Raw genomic sequence first — 25,674 nt, forward strand, 5'->3', positions numbered from 1 at the left:
AAACATTGTAGCAAAAATTATTAAAGGAAAACTAGTAATTGTAGCTAAAATTAAATAAACTAGGAAATTGGGGATCATCGTTGTTTTTCATATTATCTCTACTGGCCTCTTCGTTCTTATCTTCGTCGTAGCTCTCCACCCGGTAGCTCGTGAGCCCCACTTCTGCGAGAATGACAGCTTCAGTTCCATATGCAAGTCGAAATGGTGTCTCTCCAATGGGTGTTCTTACCATGGTTCGGTATGCCCATAGGACGCTCGGTAGTTCGTCCGGCCAAATACTCTTTGCCCCCTCGAGCCAGGTCTTGATTATCTTGAGCAAGGACTGGTTCGTGATTTCGACTTACCCGTTTGCCTGTGGGTGTGCGGGCGACAAGTAGTGATTCTTGATCCCTAACTCCAAGCAGAAGTCTCTAAACGCGCTGTTGTCGAATTGCTTACCGTTGTCAGAGACCAGTACTCTAGGTATCCCATACCTGCATATGATATTCCTCCAGACAAAATTTCGGATGTTCTTCTCCATGATGGTGGCTAAGGCTTCCGCTTCTACCTATTTAGTGAAGTAGTCTATGCCAACTACCAGGAATTTTAGTTGCCTGATCGCCGTCGGGAATAGGCCTATGATATCAAGTCCCCATTGTGCGAACAGCCAGGGTGCTGTCATAGGGGTTAGTTCTTCAGACGGTTGTCTGATGAAATTGCTGAACCTTTGGCACTTGTCGCAGGACTTGACATAAGCTTGCGCGTCCTTTAGCATTGTAGGCCAATAGTATCCTGCTCGGATCAACTTGTGTACTAATGATTGCGCGCCTGAGTAGTTTCTGCAAATACCCTCGTGTATTTCTCTCATTACATAATTTACTTCCTCGTGGCCTAAACACCTCAGGTACGGTCGAGAGAAACCTCTTTTATATAAGACGTCTTTCATCAGCACAAACCATGATGCCTGAACCTTCAACTTTCTTGCGGCGCCTTTCTCGTCCGGTAACACGCCGATTTTTAGGTAGGATATCAATGTCGTAGTCCAATTGCATTCAGAGTTTACTTCCTGCGTACTTATTCTGTCATCGATAAGTGAGGAGAGTTGAACGAATGATAATACATGTTCGAGGACAAGCATAAACTCGGCTGATGTAGCTTTTGCTAGATGGTCAACACATTCGTTTTCTTCCCTTAGGATCTGAACGAATTTGACCTCGAGGTCGCTCATTCAGTATTTTACTTCTTCTAGATACCTCTTCATTCTATCGTTCTTACACTCGTAGTCCCCATTGATCTGACTCGTTACCACCTATGAATCGCAGTGTACGACTATGTTTTCTGCACTCGCAGCCTTTGCGAGGTCTAGCCCTACCACCAAGGCTTCATATTCTGCCTCGTTGTTGGTTGTGGGGAAATCCAGTCGGATCATACATTGGATCTTATCTCCCTCTGGGGTTTGGATCACTACGCCGGCTCCTCCAGCTCGTCTATTCGAAGATCCGTCTGTATAGATATTCCACTGTCTTTTCTCCTCTGCCACCTAGCCGTCTCCGAGAGTGAATTCGGCGATGAAGTCAGCTACTACCTGCCCTTTTATGGCCATCCGCGGGCGGTATTAGATGTCAAACTCGCTCAGCTCTACTACCCACAAAGCCATTCTTCCTGCTGCTTCTGGGCTACTCATGGCTTTTCTCAATGGCTTGTCCGTTAAGACAATAATGGTATGCACTTGGAAGTATGGCATAAGTCTTCGCGCCGCGATTATCAACGCGAAAGCCAACTTCTCCATCTAAGGGTACCTCTCTTCTGCCCCTCAGAATGCTCGGTTAGTAAAGTAGACTGATTTCTGGGATCCATCTTTCTCTCATACCAAAGTTGCGCTTACAGCAGCTTGTGAAACAGCTAAATATAGGTAAAGCTCTTTTTCCGGTATGGATGGACTGAGCAACGGTGGAGATGAGAGACATGTCTTTAAGTCGTTGAATGCCGTCTAGCATTCATCTGTCCACTCGAATGATTTCCTTAAAGTGCGGAAGAAGGGTAAACACTTGTCCGTCGCTCTTGAGACGAACCTGTTTATGGCTGCAATCTTTCCGTTCAAACCTTGGACCTCCTTAACCGTCCTTGGTGGCTCTAACTCCATTATGGCCCGCACCTTCTCTGGGTTGACCTCTATTCCTCTTTGGGACACCATGAAGCCCAAGAATTTCCCGGCCGTCACTCCGAACGCGCACTTGTTTGGATTCAGCTTCATGTTGAATGATCGGAGTGTGTCAAATGTCTCCCTGAGGTCGTCTAGATAATCAACTTCATGCAGGCTTTTTACCAACATGTCGTCAACATAAACCTGTACGTTTCTGCCAATCTGGTGAGCAAACATCTTGTTCATTAGCCTTTGGTATGTTGCCCTAGCATTTTTGAGTCTGAAAGGCATCACCTTGTAACAGAATAATCTTTGGCTTGTAACGAATGAGGTCTTCTCTTGATCAGATTCGTCCATCCTGATCTGGTTGTAGACCGAGAAAGCGTCCATAAAACTTAGGAGCTGGTGTCTCGCAGTCGAATCTACCAAGGTATCTATCCGTGGGAGTGGGTAGCTGTCTTTAGGGCAAACCTTGTTGAGGTCCGTGAAATCTACACACATCCTCCTATTTCCGTTGGCCTTTTTAATCATGACGACGTTTGCCAACCAGTCAAGGTAATATACTTCCCAAATGAAACCTGCCTCTAGTAACTTTCGAACTTCCTCAATTATGGCATTGTCTCGCTCTTGGGTGAAGACTCGTTTCTTTTGTCGGATTGGAGGGAATGAAGGCGACACATTTAACTTGTGGACCATGACTGAGGGGTCGATTCCTGGCATGTCTTCATGACTCCAGGCGAACAAGTCTTGGTTATCTCTGAGGAAAGTCGTGAGCGTTTAGCTCACCGGCCAACTAGCTAGTGTGCCAATTTTGGTCGTCCGTTCTGGCCGTGTGTCATCAAGTCTCACCTCTTCCAACTTTTCAACAGGCTCTACTAGTGCTCGTTGCTCTCCGATACACATCGTTTGCTGTTGATCCTCCATTTCCAACATGGCAATATAGCATTCCCGTGCTGCTATTTGATTTCCTCGCAATTCTCCCACCCCATACTCCGTCAGGAATTTAATCATCAAGTGGTATGTTGAAATCACCGCCTTCCAGGAATTGAGAGTGGGTCGTCCAAGAATGACATTATAGGCGGACGAGCAATCGACTACAAGAAACGTTACCTCCTTAGTGATCTGCTGAAGATAGTCACCTGCCATCACAGATAGTGTTATTGCACCCAAGGGGAACACCTTCGTTCCCCCAAATCCCACGAGTGGGGCATTCATGGGGGTTAACCGTTCCCTGTCAATTCTCATTTGTTGGAATGCCGGGTAGTATAGGATGTCCACTGAGCTGCCGTTGTCGACGAGGACCCGATGCATGTTATAATCCCCTATTTGTAAGCTGACTACAAGTGCATCGTCATGAGGATGGTGAAGCCTCTGAGCATCATCCTCTGAAAATCCGATAACGGGGTTATCTATTCGTGGCATCTTAGGTACGAATCCTGTAAGTTGAACGCTATGGACCATTCTGAGGTAAGTTTTGCGGGCTTTTTTGGAAGATCCAGCTGCGGTTGTGCCCCCTACAATCATTCTTATGTCCCCTATAGGTGGTCTAGGGCGCTCGTTCTCCCGTCGTGGGGCCTGTTCCTAGGGCGGATAGGTTCTTTCCTTACTAAGGAACCTCTGTAACTTCCCTTGTCTAATAAGGGCCTCAATCTGCTGTTTCAAATCGTAGCAGTTAGCTGTGTCGTGCCCGTGGTCACGGTGAAAGCGACAATACTTGTCCTTTGGCCTCTTGTTGGGATCTCCCTTTAGTTTACCAAGGAATGTCAGTGCTCCTTCATTTTTGATCTGCATCAAGACTTGATCTATCGGGGTGGTTAATGGGGTGAAGTTGGTGAACTTTCCAGTAGGGGGTCTAGGGTGCCTTTCATCTCATTGATCTCCGGTTCTAGCAACCTTTCGCCCCCTATCCTGTCGTGTGTCCTCCTGTCTCTCCCTCTTCCTAGGCTTCTCCTCGCGGGCTAGCAATGCATCTTCTGCGTTCATATATTTGGTAGCTCTGTAGAGTACGTCCGACATGGTTTTTGGGTCATTCTTGTATAAAGAAAACAAAAACTTAGCCTTCCGTAACCCGTTAATGAATGCAGCTACAAGTATCTTATCGTCTGTTTCGTCAATTGAAAGGGCCTCCTTGTTGAAACAAGTTATGTAGAACCGCAGCGTCTCGTCTTATCGCTGCTTGATGCTTATTAAGCATGCGGTGGACCTTTTGTACCTATGTCCCCCAATGAAATGCGAGGTGAACTGGGCGCTCAACTCCTTGAAAGTACTGATGGAGCTCGGTGTCAATCTACTGAACCAAACCCTCGTAGGGCCCTTCAGCGTCGTCGGGAATGCCCTACACATGATCTCGTCTGGTATCTCTTGAAGGTGCATTAGGGTCTTGAAAGTCTCTAGATGATCGAGGGGATCCTTGACCCCGTCGTAGCTTTCAATCTAGGGCATGCGGAATTTCTGTGGCAGGGGGAATGAGTTGACGGAGGTAGTGAACGGTGAGTCAGTTCTGTTTACTAGGTCATCAAGATCATTGGACACTCGTCCTTTAAGGGCATTCATCATGACCTCCATCTGCTTTTTCATCGCCTGCATCTCTGCAATAATATGTGGAGGGGCCGAATCCATGAGAGATGGAAGACTCATGTTTTGCCACTCTGGTCTGCTTGGGGCATTGCTGTCCTCTGGCTTCTCTTGGTCCCTTCGTTTGGCACTGGTTCCTTCTTGGTTTTCCTCCTGAACGTTATGTCTTGCGTCCCTTTGGCGTATCTGCTCCTCCAGATCATGGTTCTGTTTTGTGAGTCATTCTACTGCTGCCATGAGAGTCTGGACCTACCTCTCTAATGTAGTAGATCTTGGCAGCTCGTCTCCTTGAATGTTGTTGGTGGTAGCCATCGAGCGAGTGAGTACCATGCAACTCTTATGTCCGGGAAACGATAGTCTGGCTATACTCTTCGATTTCCCCACAAACGGCGCCAACTGATGATGCCGTAAAATCACCAGTGAGCTACACGATCCTCGCATGCTTGAAATAGCGACCTGCAAGAAGAAAGAAGTGATCTAACAGAGGGCACCGGTGTGGTGCCAGCCAAATACCCTCCGAATGTCAAGTTAAAACTATTCTCAACTCTAGAGTGCTAGAGAGGGGTAAATTATGCATACCTTGATTTGTGAGGGTATAGGGCTTTTTATAGTAGTAGAAGGTTGGCCTCTCTTCCTTGATGTAGAAGTCTTTTCCTTATAGGAATCCTCTTGAGCAATCCCAAACGTGATGGACAAGACATTTCCTTGTAGAGAGGGTTTTTTATTAACGCGCGTATCTTTCGAAATTATCCTTGCACTAGGATTCCGATTTCCTTTGGGATTCTCCCGCAATCAAGCGTGTGTAACAAGTATTTTAAATTAGGGTTCCTGCTATGCCCTGGGCTTACCCATTCTCGGCCCATGGACTAAGATCCGTCAAGCCCATCATGGTGAAGGTCCGTCATCCCAATTTTTACCCCTTCAATCAATTTAAATAAGGTAAATTTATACGAACATGATTTCTCCAATCAATTGATTCAAGACAAGATGCTTTACTACATAACTTTGAATAAAGTTTTGTATATGCAGGTGAGGAATTTCCTCCAATATGATGGTTCGTGAAATCTTTTACATTAGTTGAATCATATGATTTATTAAATAATTAATTTTAAAAAGTCAAACAATTATTAAATAGGTCACATAACTAAAAATACACATATATATACACTTATTTAACTTGTCATTTAGTGGGTTGAAACTTGGAAGAACTTTCTTTCAAATTCAAATAGTTAGGTGAAAATTTCTATCCTATTATTTTCTCTTAACATTTAGTAGAGGTTATCCTTTGATTGTAGCTTTGTGCTAACATTGAGCATAGCTAGGTTATCCTTTTAACGGTAAGTTTTTGCTTTAATGTTTCATTGTTTCAATGGGACTACGCCCATCTCTACTGTAGCTATCCAAAGATAGATTGCACCAATTGCACGTAAGATTATTAATGTAAAGCCCATCATCAAGAATAGCATTATTGAATCCCTAATATACAGCAATACTCTACTGACTTCTATAGTTATATCCATGCCCATAAAAGATGGAGAGAGAAGAAATTAAGAACCCAAGTCACCTAAAACTAGCCGCTGAATAAAGTTGGTACTTGGTACTGACAAATGAGGAATGATGTTATAGGAAATAATGTGTTTTTTTGAGAAGCTATATATTATAGGAAATAATTGAATTGTCCACCATGCTAGCTCCTTAAAAGCTGATCTCTCTGTGATGACAAAAACAAACAACAGAAAATTACAGTAAGTCTAGGTTTTAATTTGTCTGTGCAGGCTCTACTTCAACGTGCATGCTCAGGCTTGCCTTAAAGATGGTCCCCTACAAACCCTAGTTCCAATAATCCTCTCACTCCAAATCTCAAAAACCTTAATAACTAACGCCCAACTACCATGCACTTTTCGTCGGCCGACTTTAATTAGAGATAACAATGTCTTACTGGCTAGTTTATTGCTTTACAGAAATTTGTTAACCTAACAATCTAGTATATTCATCTACCACAGTTTGCTTTATTGGCCGTTTTCACAGTTTCTTCAGCGCAATAGTATACATATAGATCACGTTGATGGTTTACTATTTATAATTAGTAATTGCGAATAACTCTGCTCAATTTAAGTTTAGAGTTTGGTTAACGGGTGTCTTTAAGCCAGATTATTTGTTATTGAACTATTTTTAATAAGTTTTAACATTACTTTTATGATAAATATAAAATGTCATCAAAAAAAGGTTTTTCTTTTTCCATAAAAAGATTTTATAGTTATTTCTTAAACTAATGCTCATAAAATATCTATTAACTTTTCACTATTTGTAAAGTCATCATTTTGTAGTTTCAAAAAAGTAAAATAAAACTAAGGATCTTATAGCTCAATGTTAATACATTCTATGTCTTTGATAACTAAGCTCTAAATTTCGTCAACTGTTGAATTATATATTAAAAAAATGGAAGTAAAAACTCAGCTTATTTATCCTTAATATACTTAATTACTGCCATTTCTAAGAAAGAAATACTAATAAGTTCATGTGTTTGCAATTTATTTAATGATGTTCCCTAAAGTTCCTCCATTGCAAAATTGAGACACCTTATATATATCATAGGATTATTTATGAGACCACTTTACTGTTAAAAAGAAAAGGATCAAGATTTGTGTAATCAGAACCATTTATTTTAAAGTATAAGATCTATATTAAAAGAGTTACTCTATACGGTAGAGTTTCCTAAAAATTTTAGATAATCTTGATTTAAAAAAAAAATAAAAACTCTTTTGTAATTAGAGCAAAAGTTAGATTATTTTTCTTAAATTTAATTGAAAGTTTTAAGTTACCACAATATGAAACTGTAACTAAATTTTATTCATTTAATTGTAGATATGATTTGTAATTCTTTATTTAATACTTTTAGCCACGATTATACCCTTTAGATAATCCTTCACCAAAAAAAAAAGGAACATGCAAGCTCACAAGAGACCACTCTCCACTATAGAGAGTAGATGGCTATGGTTTTAAGAAATCTCATTTAAGAGCTTTCCCAACTTCAGCTTCTTTCATCCTACAGTCTGGCCTTAATATTGTAACTGCTCTTAATTATTTCTTTTTCTCCAGCCTCAAGAATAGTTTCTTATACTTTGTTTATTTTATGGCTTCTCACCTTGTGCTCTACTAACTACTTTGTTGAGTATAGTACTAGTAATTAGCATTATATTGGAGAAAGGTTTCCCTCCAAGCCCTTGATGTTTTCTTTCAGTGTCTCGGTCCTTCTTTTCCTTACTTTCCCTGATTCTAACACTGCCCCGAGTTCTTTCTTTTTATGGTGTTGCACCTAAGAAGACTTCTTGACCAGCTTATAATTTAGTCATTTTTCTTTTCCACTTCTTATTCATCTATCTTGGAATGGCCATGAATAATTCCATTTTGACATTTATGGTTCTTCTAGTTGGCTTTTTTGTTTTCTGTGAAGGCCAGGAAGACACTTCAATAGGTCCAATGGAGAAAAATGAGCAAGAAGCCCTCTATGCTGCTATTCAAGGGTTTGTAGGGAAGTCTTGGAATGGCTCAGATCTCTATCCAGACCCTTGTGGGTGGACGCCAATACAGGTGCAAAATTAATCCCAAACATATTAACTCTCTCTCTCCAAAGGAACAGTCATGATAGATATTATTCGAACATAATGATGTTAAAATCATTCTACAACTAATTTCAAGTTTTACATTTTCATGCTGGCAACAAAATGAAGGACATTCACAACCATAATCTTGGCAAAATTTTAGAAAATAAAAGTTACATGCTATTGCTAAGAAGGGACCTCATCCAGTTCATTTCATAACATTTTAAGCTCAGATGAGCAGTGTCTAGTAGAAAATTATTCTGATATGTATGAACGCCTTATCTTGTAGCATGTATGAAGCCTTAGCAAAACAAATTCTTGGATTATGCTTTCTTTTAGTTTTCTTTCTCTTTTTTATTTATTTATTTATTGGACAAAAAGGATCATTCAACTATGAAATAGGATGAGTACGGTGCCTTCGAAAAATACAAAATCTACCTATGGAAAATATACTATTTTTTACTTCTTTCCGGATTTGTATCACTTCAATCGGCTGGATTTTTACTATATTTAGAAAAATCCATTGTTCACCTTTTGTCATGACACAAATGATTACTACCTTTTCTCCAAATATTCTATGATATTATTTTCGGTATGTATCAAATAATGTTGGTGTAATTGATGTATTTGATTGGTCACCTATCATTACATTCTATATATCAAATCATATATTGGTGTGCTAGCTCATTTATGCAAATGAAATTTCAACGTTTGTTTTTAATTTTGTCGTTTGAACTATTACTACGTATTCCTTCTCTGAAATTTGGGTTTGGATAACCTTTTGCAGGGAGTGTCTTGTGATCTTTATAATGGATTTTGGTATGTCAGTGCACTGAACATTGGACCAGTTTATGACAACTCTCTCCAATGTACTAGAAGTGCAGAATTCACTCATCACCTATTCATGCTCAAGCACCTCAGAAAACTCTCATTCTTCAATTGCTTCTTTTCACCACACCAAAAACCAGTAAGAATCCCCACTTCAAACTGGGAAAAGTTCACAGAAAGCTTAGAATCCTTAGAGTTTCGATCAAACCCTGGTCTCATTGGAACAATTCCAACCAGTTTTGGTTACCTTAAAAGCCTCGAATCTCTAGTGCTACTAGAAAATGGATTGACAGGTGAATTACCACAGGAAATGGGCAGTTTAGTGAATTTGAGAAGACTAGTCCTTGGTGGAAACAAGCTATTTGGTCAGATTCCAGCAAGTTTTGGAGGCTTGAAGGAGCTCTTAATACTTGACTTAAGCATGAATAAGCTATCCGGATCATTGCCTTGGACTTTGGGAAATTTGACTTCACTCCTAAAGCTAGACTTAAGCAACAATATGTTGGAGAAAGAGCTGCCAAGTGCAATTGGAAACCTAAAGAATCTCACACTAATGGACCTTGGGAGAAACAACTTTTCTGGTGGTTTAGTTCAGTCACTTCAAGAAATGGTTTCCTTAAAAGAGATGGTGATGTCCAACAACCCCTTGCTAGGGGGTAATCTCAATGGAATCCAGTGGCAAAATCTACAAAACTTGGAATTTTTAGATCTTTCTAACATGAATTTGACAGGGAACATTCCAGAGTCCATGACAGAATTGAAAAGGCTGAGATTTTTGGGGCTTAACAACAACAATCTCTCGGGAAGTCTGTCTCCAAGGCTGGCATCTCTGCCTTGTATTAGTGCGCTTTACCTTTATGGAAACGATTTGGCAGGGAAACTTGAATTCTCGGAAGGGTTTTATAGGAAAATGGGAAAGCGCTTTGGAGCTTGGAACAATCCGAATATATGTTACCAGACTGAATTAATGTTGTCAACAAGCAACGTACCTTATGGGGTAAAACCATGTAAGCAAGAAAGAGACTAAAATCCTTGAGAGAGTTTCAAACTATTTCCAAGATGAGTAATGGAGGGGAACTGGAATCAAAATTCCCATTTTGCAGCTTCTTTGGGAGGCTCAAGCTGTGGGAGTAATGGGTTTTGGTTAGCTATCTTTTATTGTGCATGAAATTATATTTGTACTTCTTTGATGTAGCTAGGTCTAATTGTAGTGCGTCTTCTTGACTTCTGAATAACAGAATAGGTTTTAAATTGACAAATGTAGCCCCAAAGACCATACAACAACTACAATTATATATGAATCTCGTAGTAATTAATTAATCTAGATCCAAAAAAAAAAATACATGACTATATATCATATGGGCTAAAGCCGTTTCCATATCCTATACAATCTCTTTTGTAAAAAGTTTTTTTTATTGTTCAAGAGTTAAGTCATAATATACATTACTCAAAGTAGGAGTAGGACACCCAGCTATATTAAAATTAGGAAAATATTAGTTATAAATTTTATTACAAATTGTGGATGTAGTGAGTAATAATTGGTAAATAAAAAAGTGATATATAACTTGTAAAATCTTTTGTTGGAAGTGTATATCTGACATTGTGTGGGAAAGGAAAACAAAAATTTTAAGGGCTCTAGTAAAAAATTGCATATATTTTAGCAATTTCGCTCCCTATTTGTAAGGATGATCACATCATATTATTATAACATGGTAAACTCTTGTATATATTATTCTGCCTATGAAAAAAATATGATTTGTTTCATAATAATATGGTTGCATTGTTTGGGTAGGGTTGTAAATCTTGAGAGAGAGACAACTCTTATTAGGATTGTCTCTCTTTGAAAGGTTGCAAACAACTTAAACAGTTGATTCCATCAACATCCCAGGACTAGAGTACTTCTCTAGGAAATTAAACAATTTATGTTATATCTGTAATCTATTTTCTCACTTCTCAAGTGTTACTTTTCTTTTTTGTCCCAAGTCCTCTGATGGTCTGATCCACAACGTGGCCCGTTGGGCTTCTTTGTTCAACTTAGAGACTCCAACCGATCTTATTCATTTCACTTTGGGCCTTTTTTGAGAATGAAGATGGGCCGGTTCCTCTGGCCTCTCTTGGCCCCCCTGAATCTATTCTTTAAACTTTTTTTTTTTTTTTTTTTAAATACTAAGATGAAAATGCTGATGATAATAACAATAAGATTCCATCTATTTACAAGAGAAATATTATGTCCACAATATTTTCATAATATTTTAATAATAAATTTTAAATAGTAGGTTGTTATTGATTATTATGGATGAACAAAAAAGTAATATAAGTTGTGAATTCAAATTAGAACCAATAACAAGTTACCACCTATAATTTATTGTGAAAATATAGTGAAAATGTAGCACTTCTCTTTACAACGAAACTTAACGACATTAGTTGACTTCCAAATTCCGATAACACTGCCCTGACTGAAGTCTCTACACTCTACATGTTGCTGATTTTTCTCAACAGAATCAGCTCTCCGAAAACTAAAGCAGTTGTTAATGGTGTACCAAGTCAAAGATAGCCCTGCCCTTGCTTAACGCCAATCTTATCTCCATGCTCCAACAATCTCACCACCACCTCCACTTCTCACTCCTCATAATCCTCCCTCTCTGCTTCAGTAACAAACTTCAAATTTAACACTCTTTTTAAGTCCAACTGGTCAGTATTATCCAAAGTCGTTAAAAACTTGCACGATCAATTTTCCTCCCTTAGCTAGCTAGAGCTCCCAAAAATGGCTTCTCTCTTCATTCTCTCCTGCAAAGCATTTCTTCTCATGATTCTTTGTTCCTCTTTCAACCATTTCTTCTTTGTAACATCCACTGAATTCGAAGTTGGCGGCGATGGTGGCTGGGTTCTTCCCAAGTCTAGGAACCACGAGATGTACAATCAGTGGGCTTCTCAAAACAGGTTCAAGGTCGACGACACTGTTCGTAAGTATCACATTTCAAACAACTTTTCTTTTTGAATCTTGTTTTGTGTGGCATTTGTAACATTTTTCCTTCTTCATGCAATAATATGTGTCTAAAACAAGTAGGAACGTAAACTGAATCATTAATATAACCTAATAATGCATGACTTGTTAATGTCCAAAAAACTCCTCAATGATTTATGTTGAAACCATCATAGGTTCAAACCTGTACTCTTAATTGTAACCCACCAAAATTTTTAACCATTACTTGACAAAGAAACAAAGAAAAATTATTATAATTATGTCATTTTGAGACTTTGTAATATGAATTCAGATTTCAAGTACAAGAAAGACTCAGTTTTGGTGGTGACTGCGGAAGAGTACGATAAATGTCACTCGGCTCATCCTGTATTCTTCTCCAATAACGGTGCCACTGTCTTCAAATTGGATAAACCTGGCTTGTTCTATTTCATCAGTGGGGTTGCTGGACACTGCGAGAGGGGACAGAAGATGATCATCAAAGTTTTGGAGCCGGAAACCGCACCGCCTCTGTCCTCCAAAAAGAACACCACAACAGAATCATCACATAAGAGTGGTGCAGTGGAGATGGCTGCCATTTCTTCTCCAATCAGTGTGCTGTTGTTTATGGTGTCATTCTTTGGGGTCCTTTTCATTTGAATGCAATGCTATTTCTTAGTATTCCTTTCTTCTTCTTTTTCATCGTTTTGATTTAGTGATTAGAGAAGGAACGTTAGATGAGATTGAATTTGTTTTCCATTATGTGATTGTTTTTATTCTGAAAGTCTGATTATTTTCGGAAGAGGATTTTATTTGGCATATTATCCATAATTATATTATTCTGGTGATGATTTTTAAGTGTTTTTTTTTTAATGTAAGTTTTTTTGTAACTCCTTGAGTTCTTTAGTTTAGCGGCTCTTAAGGAAGGGAATTCTAATTGTCTAATTTATTAAAGAAAAGAAAATCTAGAAGTTTATGTTCACTAGACTCAATTAGAACATTTAGGCCTTTTCTCTATATAAATAAATAAATAAACATTTAGTCTTAATATTTTACGTTAAATACTAAAGATTCTTACCTTGAGAAAGAAAAGGGAAATATGGTTAAAGTAGAAAAGCTTTTTTTTTTTTTTTTTTTTTATTCAAAATAGAATTCTACTCTAGCCTAATCTAAGTGTATATGTGTGTGAAACTCCCTCCTGGAGACTTGAACCCCGGCCCTTGCCCCCCACATACTTGTAGAGTGACCATCACACTAAGGGAGTGCGGTGGTTAAAGTAGAAAAGCTAGACACTACATAAACTTTATAAATTGATGTGGAATAATTCAAATATTTATTTATTATGTTGTTGATTTGGTATCAATCACATTTATTACCACATCAACTTTTAAGGCTTTTATTGTAAAATTTATAATAATTTTACCATTTATTTAAATAATATGTACAGGGGTGTTTATCAGCTCGATGGGTCAGTTATAGAACTGGTTTTTTACGCCAAGCCAACTATGTCGGTTTGTAGAAATTTCAAATTACACCACATTGCATTGAGTATGAAAGGTTGACTAGATGAAAGTTAGTTGATTTTCACAGGATCGATTCAGTTATGTTGGTCGATTGAGTTTCATTTTGTGTAGGGATTTTTTTTTTTTTTTTTTTTTTGTATTAAATATATCATTATCATCAAGATATCTAGTGGTGGATAAAAATATATGTCAGTCAATCAGTTGGCCTCTATTGCGTTATTATCAGTCACAATAGAAGTCTTAATACTTTAATAAATTAAGAAAATTTGTTACAATAACTTAAAATGAAGAAATCATTGCAATAACTCGATATTAATGATTTTTGTAATCTATTGCAACAAAAAAAATTGACTTATCTCAAAATTACAACCTACAATAGAAATTACGAGCGCTATTTGAACCCAACTCCAACCCAATTAGACTCTTCTACTTCATGAATCTCTTCGATGCACAAATATCCAATTTGTGTTTGACTTCAACAACTTGATTGCGATAGATTAATTTTGTAGCAGCTTCACTTGGAATACCTCATAAGTCTTCAATACATTAATGCTAATTAAAGACGATGCTTGGTACAAAATCTTTGGTGCACAATAATCATAACAAAATCTCCTTATTCGCTTTCTGAACCTATAGGTTCAATAGCTAGAGACTAAGGTTCTCTTTCTCAAGGTTCTCCAACCCGAATTGGACCATATGGTCCGACTCGGTTTACCATGAACGTCTCAGAATTGCAGTTCTTTTAACTCTAGAAACTTCTCTATGAGAAAAAAGCATAGAACCACTCAAATCGAGATCAGACCATATGGTTCTGAGAACTGTAGCAGGTTTTGCAGTTTGCACAGTTCCTTCTCTTGGTCGGAAAACAGATATCGGCCAGTAATTATTTTGGAAATTTTTAAAAATTTTCAAGGAAAAAAAAAAAAAAACAGAGAGCCACGTTACCGTCATCACTTAGATAGAAATTCTTTGATGCTGCTAAAGAAGGTTGAGTTTGAAAGTTTGTACTAAAATAGAGAATTCGAACTAGAAGAGGTTGAATATGAAATATTTCATTGATTTTTTTTTTTTTTATAAAGTTAACTAGTCTTATATTATATAAATATGTTATTGGTTGGCTTAGATATGAATTTGAAATTTGTATTTGTGATGATACATAATAAATTATATGGGCTTTTACCAAATAATTAAATTTATGATGTATATTATAAATATATTTAAAGAAGTATTATATCTATCTTTGCTTAGGAATTGATATTTCTTATTTGCCTTGTGAAAGATATGATATGAAAAATATATATATTTAAAAGATAGATCTCTATATTTAATTGGGCTATTTTAGTTAATTTTTCTATTTGTACTAATTTAATATATTTATTTATATTTTAAATAATTATTAAATTAATTATAATGTCATCACAGTTCAACCTCGGTTTGACCTCAGTCTAACCTTAAAAACCTTGAACCTCTTCCTTTCACAGTCTATTGAATAGTCTAAGTCTGCAAATCATGCTCTCTCTAAATATGTTAAGGTTTCTGCATTTACAACCTTATTTCTTGCCTCTCAAAGTTGTGCAATATGTGGTTTATATAGGTGCACATCCGGTTAAAACCTAATAAGAATCTTTCTTTTGTTAGAATAAGTAATATAAAAAAAGGGGGGTTGATAGTTGCCCTAAAGACATCAAAAAGTAAAATAGTCACTTGATACGTTTCAAATGTTTGACAAGACATTTTGGAATTTGCTAATTTGAGAATAGGCTCGACTTGGGTCCATTCTCTTGTGAACCGAACTCGATAGGAAACTGCCATGTGGCAACATCCCATCTAGTCTAGTGCACAGGAAAAACTGGATCTAACCCTCTCCCTTTGAGAACTACAGTAAAAAGTTTAAAATTTTAGGATTGAGGTATTGTCTTACTTTTTAACTCTTCTTAGAATGTGTTTGGGAACAATATATTTTTTATAGTTTATTTACACAGTATTTATAATAGATATAGTTTTTAATAACTTCTATATTAAATGTATGGCAAAAGGCTAAATACTAGATTATTTTAAAAAAAAAATAAACAGTTAGGTTATTTGTAAAAAAATACTGAGACAAAAGGTCAAAAAAAAAAAACCCAAATGCACTCTTGAAGGATTGCTTTTATTTATATATATATATATTCATTTATTGTTTGTTAAAATTTGGAACTTCATTGAAATAAAAAAAAAAAAATTACAGATATATGATGTAGGGGTGGAAGGCCCAGGAGTACACATCTACATATATATTGGGTCAGGGGCCCAATCCAAGGAAAGTAAGTAGCCCGAGGACGGGTAGACGCTATCATAAGGATCCATGTCAGTAGGTAAAGAGGTGAGGTCTGATCATGATCGCCCAGGAGGGCGGTCTGAGGAGGAATGCTACCTTGGCTGCGCAAAGCCGAGGTCAGAAGGTGTAGTCTGTCATCAAGAGCAACGTTCCGGACCATTCCATGGATGAGAATAAGTATCAAGAAGGAACTAGATAGAGAAAAGCTATGAAATATCTAAGGGAAAGCTGCTACCACAGCATTGAATGCTCTGCAACTAACTCTCTAGCTGCATTAATGAAGAAATGATACATAAACAATAGTTTTCATTCTTACAGCTACAACCCAAAGACTTCAAGAAGGTGCTGATGGAATAAGGATCAACACCAACAATCTGATCTGCACGTGAAGGGTAGAGATGAAAGGGGAAGATAGTATAAAATAGAAGAGATACCCTGAGAAAAGGAGACCGGAGAATTGAGAAAGAAACACAGTAGCAATTAGAACTATATTTATAACCAACTTCAAGTAATATATACAAGAACTGATTTTCTCGGACTGGGCTGAGGATGATTTTCTTTAGATAAAGTCAGCCTAATTTTACTTTATTGTCATCTAGATCCATTATAATTGCTACCCAACTCGTTAGAACTTATTTTTCCAACCCACTCTCTACAAATTCATTGTATTGGGCTCTTTGAACCTAAATCATTTTACCATTTGGGCTTAGGACTCAAATTGCGTCCTTACATATGATATAAAACTAATCAATTATAATAGATTCCTAATTTAGGAAATAGGCATTTTTTTGAAAAAAAAAAAAAAAAAAAAAAAAAAAAAAAACTAATTTTTTAACAGTTTTTTCAATTTTTTATAAAAAGTTTTCTAAAATGGCTCATTAATGGATACCCCAAGGACAAGCAATGAAATAAAGAAAGATCAAAGTATCTTTGATAGATAAACAAATACTTATCGACGACTTTAGGTACAAACTCGCAAATTCTAGGGTTCTAGGTTTTGACAAATCAAATGAAGGGGAAAAAAAACACTGCAAAGAAATAAAAATATGCAAAGTGAGTAATAAAAAAGATAAGAAATATATTAAACCATAGAAATGGAAACGCTAATACTTAAACTCATACCAGTCAAATACAATTCATATTCGAGGATCTAGGGTTTGGTTGGATGAAACTTTAGAGAGAAAATAAGAAAAAGTTATAAGTTTTGCATCTAGGATTTGAAGTTTTTAATATTTTATAGTTGTGGATAGGGCTAATTACCACCCGACCCACACCCCGATAAGCCTAAACTTGCCTGAAATTTCAGTTTAGTGGGCTAATGTACCTAGTGTCGAATTGAGTTCATTTTTTATTTTTGGACTTTAGATTATTTACTTATAAAATTAAACCTGAAATTATCTTTGGATTTTTATCCCTCCAAAAGAAATTTTATTCAAACACCACATATAATTACAAGCATTCATAAAATTAAAATTTTAAAAAAAAAATTACAAGCATATTTGACCCACAATTCTTGGAAATTATTGTAATCATTATTTCCTTCCGAAGCAATATTTAAATTTCTAATTCAAAAGTTTTAGATTTATTGTCTTTAACTTATGTCATTTGACTAAATTAAGTCTTCAATACAATGCCGAAGACAATGCTTGGTACAAAACCCTTGGTGCACAACAGTCGTAGAAAAATCACCTTATTCTCATTTTAAACTCATAGGTTCAATAGTTGGAGGCTAGGGTTTTTCTCTTTGAATACCTTAGGGTTTTTGTGTATATGTAGACACCACATTTTATACCCTTTTATGACTCGAACCCCCATTCCCCAATGGAAATATCAGTAGAATGGTCCATGACTGGTCTATGGCCTAGCTAAAGGAACTTGTTATCTTGAAAGATGTTTTGGAAGAGAAAAACCTTGTATGCACATGCATGCACAAACCATGCTTGTGTGCCCTCGAGCACGCTCACACACGTAGAGTTTCAGAAAGTTATGTAATGAAAGGTTTTTAACAAAAAATGCATGTAGACCTAATCCCACATCGCTTGAGAAAAGCCCTATCATTAATTAGATGTATGTAGGGTAGGATTTGTGTGTGTGTGTGTGTGTGTGTGTGTGTGATAGCCTATTAGAGGATCTTTTGATAGAATTGAGTAAAGGCCAACCCATAGGTCAGGCAGAGTTGGGTACCTAACACCTTCCCATTTCTGTACCTTAACACTTGACATAGATTCTAGATAGAGCACATACATGGTTCCTAGACCTAATCTAGGTGACAACTCCATGAACCCTCTGGCTCTAGTCCATTCAGCTAAGGTGTATTCCCTAGAGCACGACAATCATGAACAGCAAGGGGAGTCAAACATTGCACACTAGGTGTGGGCTCTTGCACCCACAGTTTACAACCTTATTTCTTGCCTCTAAAAATTGTGCAATTAATATGTGGTTTATATAAGTGCACAAAGTGGGGTTAAAACCTAATAAAATCTTCCTATTAGAAAAATTTTGAGTGTTTCTTGATGTAATTATTCTCTCACAAGCAAATACAACTGTACTGATCAATACAAAACAGTATTGACTTCTTTGGTTACAACCCTTCACCGTAGTGTAAAACAAGTCACCCTTTGTGGGTAAAATAAATCATAAGGGGGTACATCATGTTAAAGTGTGATCAACCTTATACACTAACAGCTAGACATATTTGAATTTGATGGCAATGTGAATAATTTTGGGCTAAAAATTTATTAATTTGGACCCTCGTTAAATTATTTAAACCTACATTCATTTTAGTTATTGCACATTTGACTCAAAATATCCAAAGACCCAAACTAACATTACAAGTATTTTTTTAATATAAACTTCATAAATAAATTAATATAAAAAATAAACTTTATCTCTTAAATATTGAAAAGTAAAAACAATGTAAATAATTCAAGCTTGGGTGCGGTTTAAGGCATAATGCACAATCCCTAGATAGCTTTTTTGTTGTGTCTCTTTAATCAAATACTTTTTTTTCCTCTAAAATTGTTAATCTAATACTTATATGAACCATTTGATGCCCAAATGATGTGAATCAAGTCTGAATTGCACTATAAAACCATGTAAAATGGCTTTCGGCCCAAACGTGGAGCCAATATATAGAACTCGATCATCATCGCAACACTGCAATGCAAATAAGTTGAAATGCAGATAGTTGCGAGGCTTTTAATACCGCCAAGTAATGATGCCTAAATCCTAAAATGGCCTATTACAAAGCCATCAGTTTCGTGTCTGCCGACACGCGTCAAAGCTGTGGACACCAGGCAGCATACAACAACATCAGCTTCTTGCATAGGTTGCAGTACACCATGATTAACTCCAATGATGAGAAGGGTACATTACAGGCTTTATAGCAACAATTTAGTAAAAGAAACGCACAAAAAACACAGATAACAACATCATGACAACGCATTTTACTCCAAAAGCATGCATGAATTCTCATAATTTGGTTTCTCTATTGGCCTGCCTTAGAAGGCATAAGATAAAAGTTATCCTTTTTGCTAAGCAAGGCATAATATAAACTACTCACAAACATATGACGACCAATGTGGCTAAGGATAATTATATCACATTCTAACAAATATATATGTAGTCAAATACCAACAAACAGAAGAACTAAAAAGAAAGGTGCCATCTACTATGTTTACGGTTGGCGACTTGACCAACTATACACACACGCACGCAGGCTTGATCCACTTAATAAAGTTTGGAGTGGTTTTAAAGTAAGCCACAAAACTTTTTTTTTAAATATTATAAGTTGATAGTTGGGATGGTAGATTAAAACTTGGGTGTTGAAGGTATTAAAATGTGTCACCCAACTGAATTACAAAGCTCTTAGGTAAGTTACAAAACTTGATAATGCATAATTAAGAGGAAATTATAATTAAATAAATAAAAAGAAGGAGAGCTTATATCATATTTTATATAAGTTTTTTTTTATTAGCTTAGTCACAATAAGATAGTTTAGTATATAATTTTTTTTTTTGGTAAGTGTATATGTATATATTTTTTTTTGCAAATCATCCTCGCTTAAATGTAAAGCCATCCAGTATCACACATTGTGATGATTAGATCTAATGGTAGAGGAAAATGTTGTTGTTGTTGTTGTTTTTTTTTTTTTTTTTTTTTTTTTTTTGGGTTGGGTACTAATGGTGGAGGAAAGATAAATACTTCACAAATGACACAATCATTTCATTTGTAGTATTGCCGTATTGGGGCTTTAAAGGTTAAAAAAAACCTTAAATAAGTTATGTTTAGGGTAAATCAAAAAGAATTACTAGTTTCAACAGTGATGTGATTATCAAAAAAAAAGTTTAAACAGTGATGCTTCTTTTGAGGGAAAGTTATAGACCATAGTTTGTCATCATTCATCCACGTGATGAATCCAACTCATATTGTAACTAACTAATAAAAAAAAGTGATCATTGATCTAGGCCATCCATTTAGTTGACTATTTATGTGACTTCTCCATTACATTGTGTGACATTGGATACAGTGCACCTTCACCGTAGATTACACACTTTCCTTTGCTTTCTTTGAAAAAGATTATATCTCTTTAATAATTTCTAATCATAAAAATATTTCCCAAATGGGTCCCACATTTTTCAATAGTTAACCGTTTGAGACTGACAATCAACGATTTGACCGTTACAGACAAACCCATTCAAAATATTTTTCAAAATCAAAACTCTACCAGCACTCCACTTTTCACTTATTCCACTCCACTCTTCAAACAACACACTGACTAGTCAAACCTCCAACTGTAAAAGGCTGAACTGGAAGAAGCAAAAAAGTGGAGTGCTGATAGCAACTCTCTTCAAAAACTATTTCCCCGCTTCATTACTAACCGTCCATTTCCACATCCAAACCAACGGCTCAGATCCCTCAAATTTAATTCCCAAAATACACAGAATCTTGCTCTTTCCTCTCTTTCAATTTCCACAGATTTTCAGTGCTGCTAATTCATCTTCATCCCTCTATATTTCTCATTGATTTTCCCTGCAAAGTTTCTTCTTTTGTTAGCTTCCAGGAAAAAGTTTTCAACTTTCTGGCATTTTGAGCTGTTTCATCAACTGGGTGAGTGAAAATATTTTCTGGGCATGTTTGGATAGTGAGGAAAAAAAAAAAGTTTTATAGAATGCCAGTGTCAACAAGGTCTCAGATCAACAACCATGGACAAAATGAGCCAAGCCCAGAACAGAGAACAAGGACTAGAGCAAGTCAAGAAGACATTTATCTGAGTGTTCCTTTGAGAAACCCACATCATGGCCTCAAAGAGAAGATGAGAGCACTGACCCTTTTGTATGAGCAGCAAAAGCAAGCTTCTGCAGCTCTCAAGAACCAGTCTTTGAGGCAAGAAGAGCACCGGTTTCGGACCCACCCGAGTATCGATCTCCTTGGTGGCTCTTGTAAGAAAGAAGACAAGCAATCAAGGCCAAACCTTGTGATGAGAGAGAACACAATGCCCACAATGCCTCCTAATTCAACAGTTACAAGAACTTTTGTGCTCCCTCAGCCGCCAATCCACGAAGCCAAGGAGAATTTGGTGGCTGGTTCAGATCGAATTGTCGGGTTTTCGTGCCCAAGAAAGGCTGCAGCCTCGACCACAGTGGCGCGGAAGCTCTCAATGGGGACATCAGGGCTGCCACCGGAGGTTAAAGGCGTGGGTGTGAGCAAGAATGTGCAAGAATTGGAGACTGTTTCGGAGAATCCTGGCACGGGCAGGAGTCGTATTCTTGTGTTTGTGAGGCTCAGGCCTTTGGCTAAGAAGGAAAAGGAGGCGGGTTCGCGGTGTTGTGTCAGGATTTTGAATCGAAGGGATGTTTATCTGACGGAATTCGCGCATGAGAACGATTATCTGAGGCTAAAGAGGCTTCGTGGACGGCATTTTACCTTTGATGCTTCGTTTCCAGACAGTGCTACTCAACAGGATGTTTATTTGACAACGTGAGTGTGCAAAAAAATTTGAGATCTGTTAATTGGTTTTCTATATTTGAATCTCAATGATTTTATGAATCGTTGAACATTTTATATAGTTGCTGAGAATGCTGGTTATTATATCCATAAAAGATTAGATCTTGCTTTGATTGTTGGATTAAACTTCTACACAATCAAAGTGTTTGATCTCTCCAAACTGTAATCAAAGTAATTGTGTTTGTTTCAATAGCTTGTCAAGCCATTTGTTTGTTCATATTAGTATTGTTATTCTTTCCTAAGCATTAGTTTGCTTGCTTAGAAGTCGAGAGAAAAGGAAAATGAACTGAGTCTTATAGTGATTCATTATTGTTGTATTGGTTTGTAAGAATTGGAAACCTCAACACAACTAAGCTAGTGGTACTATTAGTTTCAGTAAAATTGAGGATTTTGTTTTCTGGGGTTGGGTGTTGAATCATATATAAGTTATTCCCTATTCCTACTTTTTTTTCTTAGCAACCAAACAGAAGGAGCATTTCATGCTAAGAAATCAAAGATTGCTGCTAATTTTTCCCTATACTTCAATATTACATGGAATCAAATTTCTTTTTCCTACCTTTTATGATTTCATGTGGAAGTCAATAGCATATTCCTTGAATTAGTGAAAGAGACTTAATAAAAAGGGTACCCATTTTTATTTTCAGGACAGCAGAGCTAGTGGAAGCTGTTCTTCAGGGAAGGAATGGGTCGGTATTCTGCTATGGTGCAACTGGAGCTGGGAAAACATATACAATGCTAGGTACAGTGGAGAATCCTGGAGTGATGGTTTTGGCAATTAAGGATCTTTTCACCAAGATAAGGCAAAGGAGCTCTGATGGAAACCATGCAGTTCATCTCTCTTATCTTGAGGTCTATAATGAAACCGTCCGGGACTTACTCTCCCCTGGAAGGCCTTTGGTACTTAGAGAAGATAAACAGGTCCGCTCTCTAGAATATTCCACTACATGCCCTATTACTATTTAGAACAAAATGAACTGAATTTACATTTTTTTTGTAAGAATCATGTCTCATTTGTGTTATGAATTCTAGCTTTTGACATAATTTGGAAATTACCTTTTGATGGTTACATACACTTAACAAAGTTCATTGCATATATTTATGTGAAAAACCAGTGTTACACAACTGCATGTTTGTTATCATATAAATTGTCACATTTAATTCCCTACTAAACTGTAGACATCTCCAAAACTTATCAAGATTTATTACTGATTTCTGGATATTTCAAAAAATGGTATTTGGTATAAAGGAGATTGTTCAATAATTTTTTCAGGGGATCGTGGCAGCAGGCCTTACACAATACAGAGCTTATTCTACAGATGAAGTAACCTCCTTTTCATGATAATTTGGAAGTTAGGATAGCTGATAAAATGGGGATTAAGATTACTCATTGCTTTTATTTGGGTTATTGCAGGTGATGGCATTGCTTCAACAAGGAAACCTAAACCGAACCACTGAACCAACTCGTGTCAATGAAACTTCTTCACGTTCCCACGCCATTCTGCAGGTAGTTACCCGGATATATGGCCTTCTTGATTCTCTAAAGCTTTATGATCATGTTGATTCATTCTTTTGTTTTGCTATCTTATGTAATATCCAGGTTGTGGTTGAATACCGGGTTAAAGATGCTTCCATGAATGTAGTGAACCGAATAGGCAAGCTCTCACTGATTGATCTTGCTGGCTCAGAGAGAGCTCTTGCTACAGATCAGAGAACACTTAGATCTCTCGAGGGTGCCAACATAAATCGTTCACTTCTTGCACTAAGCAGCTGTATCAATGCCCTTGTGGAGGGCAAGAAACACATACCATACCGGAATTCAAAGCTCACCCAACTTCTCAAGGACTCGTTAGGAGGAGCTTGTAACACTGTAATGATCGCCAATATTAGCCCAAGCAATCTCTCATTTGGTGAAACCCAAAACACACTTCATTGGGCTGATAGAGCCAAGGAGATTCGGACTAAGGTTCATCCTCTAATCCTCTAATACTTTCAACTGCAATATTGTATATCACAATTTTGTGAAAGTTTTCTGTCAATTTAGAAGTGTTTCGAGTATACAATACTTCATTCGTTTACATTCTTTGTGATAATAATCTCTCGACTGTTTACAATTCAATCAGATATTTATCTAGTGGTTACAGTCCTAATGGCATGGCTATATGCTTCTTTTCTTTCTTTATTTGAAATTTTTAAAAAATTGATAAAATTCCATTGGCACTCTATACAATATATCTAATCATTTATAGATGTTCTGCCGAGTTTTCAAGGCTAGCTGATTCTTGATTTATCTTTGAAATAATATGTAACAACAATTTCCCTGTCATCTGACACTGCAGGCATGTGAGGTAAATGAAGAATTGCATCAAGTGCCTGAATCCGAAACTGATCAAGCCAAGCTATTACTCGAATTGCAGAAAGAGAACCGTGAATTGAGAGTGCAGCTGGCCCGCCAGCAACATAAACTAATTACCCTCCAAGCCCAATCCTTGGCTGCACATGCCTCTCCAACCCCTTCCTCAGTTACCTCTCTATTGACTCCTCCCACTGCTACAGCCCAACCAAATGTAAAAAGAAAATCTAAACCTTCTTTCTTATCTGGGAATTGTTTCACACCAGAATCCAAGAAAAAAGGAGCAGAGGAAGAAGCTAGAGAGCTTCGGCAGATTGTGAAAGCTTTAGAGGCAGAAATTGAGAAAATGAAAAAAGATCATACTTTGCAGCTAAAGCAAAAGGATGATCTCATTCATGACCTCTCGCGCAAGGGTGAAAATCCATCAAAAGTGAAAGTGGAAGGAGTGAAGAGGGTAGTCACAAGGTCTAGCTTGCGGCCAAAGGAGCCAAGCACTGGTGACTTAAAGAGCCCTAGTCACCGTTTCCGGTCACCAGTCCCTACAGCTAAAAAAAGAAGCTTTTGGGACATAACAACAGCTAACAGCCCATCAATTGCTACATTAAATGGAAGAAAAACAAGGAGCCATGTAATCTCTGAACCTGCTGCAGCTCCCTCCATGCTTCTTCAGGTACTGTGATTATCTCCCTTCTTGCTGTTTTCTCTTTAAAAAGTGTAGGTCAGTTCAGAAGTGCCAAACATGCACTATATGTGAGTACCTGTAGATGCATGAATGATGCCTCTAATTTGACTTAAAACTCTCTGAAGTTCACCCCCCACCAACTCACAATTTGTGCCATTTCCTATAATGGGCTTTGATTGGAGCATAGCCCCCCTAATTGTGAGTGACCTATTGAAGATAATGAATGATGCCTCTAATTGGACTTCCTCGTGAAACCAACTCTCTTTCCCTCAGAAAAGTCATGAGCCTCCCATTTTCTTTTATATTTTATGTATTCCTTTCTTCTGCAACTGATGCAGCTTGCATACCCATGTTTCTGGTTTGTGTTCATGTTCGGCCCACACATTGTCAATTACATCATGCAGCCAGGTTTTGCTCGTCAAAAGCCCGAGCCATTGAAGTAACAAATGAAGAAGAGAAGTTGGATGAGAGAAGAAACAACTTAAAAGGTGATTACAAGGCAGGAAGACTACCATGTTCTGCTCGAGCTGGAGTTTCAACATGAAGAAAATTATTGCTTGGTAGGTGGTATTTGTGTTTTCCTCTACTTATCATGTTATCAACCAAGCCCACAGTGGGAAATGTGTTGCTCATTGTGTTATTCTTTTCTAAATCGATATATTCAATTAAGGTTACTAGAACGTACATATCTCATTAGCTCATTTTTTACAA

At 37.2% G+C, this 25,674-nt stretch overlaps 3 protein-coding genes across 4 annotated transcripts; all 3 read left to right on the top strand.

Annotated features, from left to right (window-relative positions):
• The first annotated feature begins 7,682 nt into the window (after nucleotides 1–7,682).
• LOC126703328 (piriformospora indica-insensitive protein 2-like) lies at nucleotides 7,683–10,385 on the top strand. The gene is made up of 2 exons (XM_050402296.1): nucleotides 7,683–8,287; nucleotides 9,086–10,385. Exons 1-2 carry the CDS (start codon nucleotides 8,084–8,086, stop codon nucleotides 10,151–10,153), a joined length of 1,272 nt encoding a protein of 423 aa, XP_050258253.1. The 5' UTR covers nucleotides 7,683–8,083; the 3' UTR covers nucleotides 10,154–10,385.
• A 1,505-nt stretch (nucleotides 10,386–11,890) lies between these two features.
• Nucleotides 11,891–12,745, top strand: LOC126703329 (mavicyanin-like). The gene is made up of 2 exons (XM_050402297.1): nucleotides 11,891–12,089; nucleotides 12,402–12,745. The coding sequence occupies exons 1-2, from the start codon at nucleotides 11,891–11,893 to the stop codon at nucleotides 12,743–12,745; spliced, it is 543 nt and encodes a 180-aa protein (XP_050258254.1).
• Nucleotides 12,746–20,723: 7,978 nt separating this feature from the next.
• Nucleotides 20,724–25,674, top strand: LOC126702717 (kinesin-like protein KIN-8A). 2 transcript variants are annotated; one of them, XM_050401537.1, is made up of 7 exons: nucleotides 20,724–21,904; nucleotides 22,576–22,849; nucleotides 23,202–23,252; nucleotides 23,343–23,435; nucleotides 23,529–23,894; nucleotides 24,268–24,951; nucleotides 25,302–25,674. In XM_050401537.1, the coding sequence occupies exons 1-7, from the start codon at nucleotides 21,096–21,098 to the stop codon at nucleotides 25,404–25,406; spliced, it is 2,382 nt and encodes a 793-aa protein (XP_050257494.1). In that variant the 5' UTR covers nucleotides 20,724–21,095; the 3' UTR covers nucleotides 25,407–25,674. The 2 variants fall into 2 exon arrangements, with proteins under 2 accessions (XP_050257494.1, XP_050257495.1); XM_050401538.1 differs by having other exon boundaries at nucleotides 20,728–21,904; nucleotides 25,368–25,674.

This window comes from Quercus robur, chromosome 10 (assembly GCF_932294415.1).
Source record: "Quercus robur chromosome 10, dhQueRobu3.1, whole genome shotgun sequence".
In the NCBI taxonomy this organism is placed as follows: Eukaryota; Viridiplantae; Streptophyta; class Magnoliopsida; order Fagales; family Fagaceae; genus Quercus; species Quercus robur.

Coding starts and splice junctions, on each gene's coding strand:
- LOC126702717 (XM_050401537.1), top strand. CDS start 21,096: ATGCCAGTGTCAACAAGGTCTCAGATCAACAACCATGGACAAAATGAG. Junction 23,436..23,528: donor GTTCCCACGCCATTCTGCAG/GTAGTTACCCGG, acceptor TGTAATATCCAG/GTTGTGGTTGAATACCGGGT. Junction 23,895..24,267: donor CCAAGGAGATTCGGACTAAG/GTTCATCCTCTA, acceptor CTGACACTGCAG/GCATGTGAGGTAAATGAAGA.
- LOC126703329 (XM_050402297.1), top strand. CDS start 11,891: ATGGCTTCTCTCTTCATTCTCTCCTGCAAAGCATTTCTTCTCATGATT. Junction 12,090..12,401: donor CAAGGTCGACGACACTGTTC/GTAAGTATCACA, acceptor ATATGAATTCAG/ATTTCAAGTACAAGAAAGAC.
- LOC126703328 (XM_050402296.1), top strand. CDS start 8,084: ATGGCCATGAATAATTCCATTTTGACATTTATGGTTCTTCTAGTTGGC. Junction 8,288..9,085: donor GTGGGTGGACGCCAATACAG/GTGCAAAATTAA, acceptor AACCTTTTGCAG/GGAGTGTCTTGTGATCTTTA.